Source organism: Dipodomys ordii, unplaced genomic scaffold (genome assembly GCF_000151885.1).
Source record: "Dipodomys ordii isolate 6190 unplaced genomic scaffold, Dord_2.0 Scaffold43, whole genome shotgun sequence".
Lineage (NCBI taxonomy): Eukaryota > Metazoa > Chordata > Mammalia > Rodentia > Heteromyidae > Dipodomys > Dipodomys ordii.
In genome coordinates, this window is record NW_012267259.1 from 14252689 (window position 1) to 14259582 (window position 6894).

General features: G+C 43.9%; 1 protein-coding gene across 1 annotated transcript; it reads right to left on the reverse strand.

The window, feature by feature from the left end:
- Window positions 1–2284: 2284 nt before the first annotated feature.
- Dsel (dermatan sulfate epimerase-like) lies at window positions 2285–6540 on the reverse strand. The gene has a single exon (XM_013018915.1). It carries the CDS (start codon window positions 6538–6540, stop codon window positions 2920–2922), a length of 3621 nt encoding a protein of 1206 aa, XP_012874369.1. The 3' UTR covers window positions 2285–2919.
- Window positions 6541–6894: the final 354 nt, after the last annotated feature.

Below are 6894 nucleotides of genomic sequence, written 5' to 3' on the forward strand. Positions count from 1 at the left end.
ATTACTACTCTTATCAAACATTCATTAAATAATTTAAAAGACAACTAAATGTGTAATATTTTGGAGTTTAGGCCTATTGTCTACATATTCTGTGTCATCTTCTTGATAAAATTTAAAGTTAAATTCTATCCATGAAAGCCAAGCTTAGTCATGTCAAGGAATTTCTGCTATTTCTTCTCTGGGCTTTTCTTTAGAGCAATTGAACGCTATCTATGGTCTTCTATTGCATCCTGAGGAAATATATAGTATGTGCAAGCTTTCAAAATCAGATTAAAATTACACTTAATTTAATTTTTTGTTTGCCAGCACGGTCATCTTTTTAAAATCTCAAGGGTATTACACAATCTATCTATCCCGATTAGGCCTAAGCTTTGGAAATTCATAAAGAATGGGGCTGGACATTTTGTAAAGTTTTTTGTTTTTGCATTTAAAAAAAAGTGGCAGGTAATCACAATTCTTCCTTATTGGTAAGATGACAAAAATCAGAATAAGGGCAGAGGCATTTTAAATGTTTCTTAGGTCTCTCTGTGTGTGCAGAGTTACAGATGTGCTAGGAGTTGATTACCTTAATTATGGATAGAGACAGAGGTCTCGGGCGTGACAGACTCCTAGAAGAGCAGCGCATAGCTCATTCCCCCACCCAGACTTCAAGTTCCTCACAGAGATGAAAAGTCTTTTTGCAGCAAACATTCAAGACTTAGCAAGTCTAAAATCTGAGGTAGAAATCAGTGAGTGTAGTAGAGGGACAGGGTGATACAATGCTGTATTGCTGTGTTGGGCTGAAATTCAGGACACACTAAGATGCTCTTGCTTTATTTCATTTTGCTTTTCCTATCAACTTGTTCTCAAATTCAGTCTCAGAATTGGTTTCCACCCTGCACCCCAATTTCAGCATCTTTTCTCCTATGACTGCATATCCCATTTGGCCCCAAAGAAAGGCAATAATAGTTTCTTGCTGATTTGTCTGATGTCTGAACACAGTTGTAGTTCTTACCCTGGTTGGACCAAATACGACTTCCACCACTAGAGCCTTTTGATTCATCCTGATCTGAGATCACACATTCTGAGAATTGAAAGCAAACACAGACACTCTGCCCAATATTGGAAATAGCATTATCCTTCCTGCAGCGATCTCTCGTTTGCTGATAACCCTGAGATAGAATCATCTTCCTTCACCATCATAGAGCTGTCTCTATGTCTCCAATGCCCTTCCAACCTGTATTAATATGTTTTCCATTCATGTTTCCAAACATTAGTATTAGTCAGTGACATTATACATGATGAGAGCTCTGTGAAGGGCTGGGGGGTTGGGCCGGGGGCGGAAGAGGGGGGCTGTATCAGCTCATACCACAATGCAAGGGAAATGACAACCAAGTTATGTTTAGCTGAAATGTAACGTGGCCAGGACTTTTATCACTCTGCAGGCATGTTTTGACATAATAAGAAACTACTGTGACAGAAGCACTTTTATCTAGGTCAGATGATAGACTGCAAGTGCTAGCCAGGTTGAGGAAAGTGCAGTTGGGAGTTTCAGCCATCTGCAAGGAGAGTGCGTTCTGTGCGATTCCCATCAGATCTCAACACTGACTGAGGAGGCCTACACCCCCATGCGCTATCACTACTCCACTGGGTAATAATGGCAGGGCATTTCTGAGTTGACAATCTAGCAGAGTGAAATGAACTGCATTTTATGTGGACTACATTTATAACAAGGTGCAGATGGGGCAGGAAACAGATGCCTCTGACATCATCCCCAGCGGCCTGCAGCTTGGGCAGACACGAGCAGTCTGGAAACTCACCCAGAGGGATTCGAGACAAGTTTGGTAGTTTTCCAGTTCTTTGTCCAGTCTTACTAAAAAAAACAAACAAACAAAACTCCCACAACCACTGGAAACACTGCATTGCTTCCGATTCATACAGGGCTCATGCCACAAAATTAAATTTGATTCTACCTCTGTGTCAGTCTTTACTATAAAAAATTAATCAGAGGAAAAATAAATCTCCACAAATGCCAGGACATTATAGACTAGTAATGATTGAGCTTTGCTTGCTAGTTTTGGGAAGGACAGCGGAGGAATGGTACCAGGGTGTACAGATGTAGTTTCAAGGAACCCAAAAGAAAGTTTTAAACAAACAAGTATGTCTTAAATAATCTACAGCCTTTAGCACCCAACATGTTTACAGTCATCTTACAGTATTTCTAAATAAGAAAAAGGAAAGAAAGAAAAAAGAAACTCTTTAAAGATGCTTTACAGGTGGCTGCTTTGGATCTAAAACAAAATAACTTTATTTCAGATTTTCATCTGTATTTTCCAGAAGGAATCCTCTGATTTAAAAAAAAACAACTCACCATCCCAAAGATAATATACTGTACATTATACAAAGTAAACAAAATTCTTTTTTATTTCTTTTTCTTTGTGCCAGTAAGTGTTAGAAGACCTTCTTCAAAAGATAAGGAAGTGTGGCGTCCATCTGGAGAGCAGGATAGATTGGGAGAGCAGTACTCGCAAGGCCTTTAGATTGTGTGAGATCCCAGGATAGATTAGCACAGTTCAAGAAGATGAATAAAACAAAATCCTTTTAGAGCTTCCCATTTTCCTGGGTTCCCTCATAATATAATTTTATCTACATCACTGAAGCTGAAACATTTTGCAGGGGAAAAAACCCAACACTTAAGAAACAAAGGCAACGAAAGTGGTAACATAAAAATAAATCCTGCTAGGCCAACTATGGTGTCTATTTTTTAAAATAATCTCTCTGTGCAAGGAACAGATTGAATGCACGCACATACATACATACACACACACACACACACACACACACACACACAGAGAATACAAGAATAAACAAACTCTTCTAGTTCATTTTCACAAGGTGGGTTGGGAAGATTTAGTGCAAATTCCCGCTGACCTGCAGCTTTCAGTCCATAAACTTTGGATATCCTAGGTGATCCATCAGTGTCCCACAGATGTTTTCAATTAATTTAATCTCATCTCTGGGCACGTTCTGTTTCCAAATATTAATATTCATCGGTGATATCTCCCCTTCGTAAGGAAGGTAGAACAGGTTCGTGGAAGTGGCAAACAATATTTGGTTTAAAGTAGCAGGAGACAAAGGAATTCCAAGGAATGCAAAAATCCTTTCAGTAGTCTTCTGAGGAGAAAGCACAATATCTTCAAACTTGATCAGCTGGTAGTTGGCAGGAAGCAAATCTGCATTTATTCTCAAGGCTGCTGCTGTGTTTGCCAGCCACAGATGAGACAATATGGAGACCATGTTGGCTTTGGGTTTTGCTAATTCCTTCTTCAAGGGCTCATACTCAAAAGCATACCCTGAATTCAAGTTGCATTTGCCTTTTATCAGTTTGGCCAAGTGTTCTGGGACATTCTTCAACGTGTAAAGACTTGGTTTACTGCTGTACAGCATGGAATAAATCCATGCCCGAGGGTCTCTCACGACGTATAAGGCCCTCATCGAAGACCCCAGAACTTCCTGAAAAAAATGGAGTTTTAACGTCCAGCTCCCACTACTTAAACTGAGCACAGGCCGTGCACCCGGATAATAGACCAGATGTCTTCTCAAAGCTCTAATATATTCAGCTTCCCGGTCAAAGGTGCCTTTCATTCTACTTCTTTGTTCTGGCAAGGACTCTCTCCTTTTCGGTTTTCTTTTCTTGTCCTTACTCATTGGGGAATACTGGGCCGGTCTGCCTTTACTGGGTTCATGCAGATGGATGTTCTGCAAGTGTAGTTTTGTGTCCAGGACTAAAGACTGCAACCAGCCACGGAGTAAACGGAAACGCCCGCCCTGGATATCCGACACCTTCCATTCACAAGCATCCACAAAGGAGTCCACTTCCAAGTCGGTTTCGGGGATATCGATGTAGGCGGTCGGAACTCGGATGTAAAGAAAATCACTGCTGTTGAAAAACAGCTGCTTGAGAATCTCAGCTCCTGAGCCGGGGAGTGAGGCGATGAGGACATCGGGAAGAGGGACGTGGGGGCCTTGTGAAGATGTGTCCTTCTCGCTCACCTGGGCCTCTGCCCGTGTCCATCTCGCACAGATGGGCTGAGTGCAGGTGCTCCACACATCCAGGAGCTCGATAAACCACAAGGCCATGACCAGGACAAGAACCCAACGCATTAGCTTTCTAAAAGACAGATAAAACCGCCACTGAAGGGTTAAAATCACCAAGCTTATGCACAAGATTAACCCAGCTGCTAGATTAAACTTAAATCCAAAGGGGAAAATGACTCTGTTGTGGGTGGCAGGCTTCTCTATGGCCTGAGTGCCCAAACCAAATCGGGTTATTTGGCCTTCATTAGCCACATTGGCAAAGCCCCCAAACCCCAAGTAATTGAATCTGGTCTTCAGATTATGGTAGTCAGTGACAATGGAAACGACGTGTTCGGTATTATTGACATTGAGGGAAATCTGAAGTCCAGACTTGGAATTATCGATGAATCTGCAGCTGGAGACGTTGACATAAGGGCCATAAAAGATGTAGGCAATTCTCGTGACTGTGGACTCCATGCGGAATGTGACATTCACAAACTGAGTCCACCGCTTCTTAAACTCAGCGGCTTGCTCTGCTTCCAGGATGCTAGCCACGGGGCTGTTGCCGTGCGGATCAAACCAAAACATCTTGTAGTGTGCATCCCACACATCCATCATGGCTCCATTGTACCTGTTCATAAACCGATAGGGGATGTACTTAAAGTCAATATCCAAATTATGGAAGAAGGCACTGACGGAATTTATGGGGGACGCATCTTGCCTTTCAATGTGATCCACCACGAGCAGAGTCTGAGAATTCAAAAGAAGCAACGAACGATACACACTCTTCAGCCTCATGGCTGAAGAATAAGCCGAGACAGCTTCCCCGCTGACAAACAGCATCTCCCCATGCTGAGAGGCAGAGACGATTTCTCCAGCTGCGTCACCCACCTCTTCCCCCGTCCATTTGAGCCACTGGGCACATTCCCCCAGTTGTCCTTCCCAGGGCTGATTGCACTGGCTGGAGGGTGAGGGGGCGAACACCAACACATTGTTAAGGTGGCTCAGCTTGGGTCCGTACAGAGCTTCAGAAACAAATACTTGCCCATTGGGGGCAAAGGTAAAGGAGTTTTGATCTGGATGTTCATGTCCTGGGTTAAAGCTCCTCCATCCATCAATCCAGGAGTAGGGCTGGAAGTGAACGATGTCATACACAGCCCGGCCCCCCAGCTTCCCGGATTTAAAAGACACGAAGGTGTTGGTCTGTGTGTTTGGCAGGCCAGCCCCATAAGTGACCACACCCCAGTTAGGAAAAGTGTGCATTCTGGCAGTGCCGAATTCAGCTGGGGGCTGCGGGGTGAGCTGGGCGTCATACCAGATGTACTCGGTATGAAGAGTGCTCCACCTCTGGGCAGTCGAGGGAACCATGGGTCCATCTTTAGGCCGGTGCTTTCTGATTTGCTGAGCTAACCAATTACCAGCCCCGTTCCTCAGGATGAACTTATCCAAGAAGACCAGCTGACTCTCGGGACCATAAAACCAATTATAATTAGAATCCGCAATACCTACTGTTCTTTGGAAACCTGGCAAAAGGGTAGCATAATAGAACCAAAAGTGTGTCTTCAACCAGTTATTATCCAAATTGTTGATATTAAAGTGGCGCTGTGCCAGAAACACATACTGGGTGATAGACTTGGCTGTGTAGCTCCCATAAGCCACGCCCTCATCCAAAGAGCCATCAACGACGTGATTCAAGAGAAACATGGTCTTTTCCATCACATCTACCACCACCTGCTTCCAGAGGTTTGCTTGAGATCCTTTATCCATCCCGGTCACCAAGGCTCCGGTGAGTAACGCCATCATATTAGTAGCTTGGTGGTTGTGGAGGAGTTGTTTTCCCCAGGAGCGAATCTTAGAGTATTCATACATTTCTTCGGTCACGATCCATATCTTTTCCAGGTATCTTTGTCTCCGATGATTATCAAATAGGTTGTATAAAAAGTCAAAGGCAGTGGCAAAGCCTGTTAAGGAGTGGCCAACTGGAACCTCGTCCCCCGGGGCATTCTCCACCAGCCAGTCCTTGTAGCCAGCCATCCTGTCCATGTACTCCAAGGCAAAGTCAAAGGCACCCTTATCTTCAGGGCACAGCAGACAGTACAGAGCTAGAGGAGGCAGATTGTTACCGTAGATTTCATTCCACTTGGCAGTGAAGTCAGCATGCTTGGGTGGAGGTAGGTAATACGTGGGGTTGGCTAGCATGGCGGTCACCGCGCTTCGGATCACTCGGAAAAGATGCAAATGACTTGTGCGCGACTTCTGTCTCATCGCCTGGACTTCTCCGGCATCAAAATATAAGTTTGGATGAAGTAGATTTCTCCTGGGCTTTTGGTGGGGCCTGAAGTCTTTCACTCTCTGTGTAAACTCATCTATATTCTTGGTGAAGACTGCCCATTCAGAGTAATTACCCACAGACTCTTCACAAGTAGACAAACCAAACACCAGCAATATCAGAAATAGGAAATGTCCTGTAAACATCAACGCCATGATCCATGGGGAAGATCCCTTTCTCAGGCAGACATGTCAACAACGCACAGTGTCGAGCGGGCTGAGGATACCCTTAGGATGAGAACTGCAGAAGACAGACTTTATGTCTTCTATTCTGTGAAACCCAGATGACATGCAGCTCATTCAAGGCACCTGCAGTTGTCACAAAAGGAACGCATACACTGCAGATCTGTGTCCCTGGAACATTCTCGTGTCCAGTAAAATGAATCTTCAAGGAGCATGAATTCCATAACACAGAGAACAGTTTAAAAGCAGCATGAATTCAGCATGTTCTTCCTTTAGTATAACTTAGTCAACAGTTGAAACCCAGGTTGGAAGAAAGAGAGAAATCAG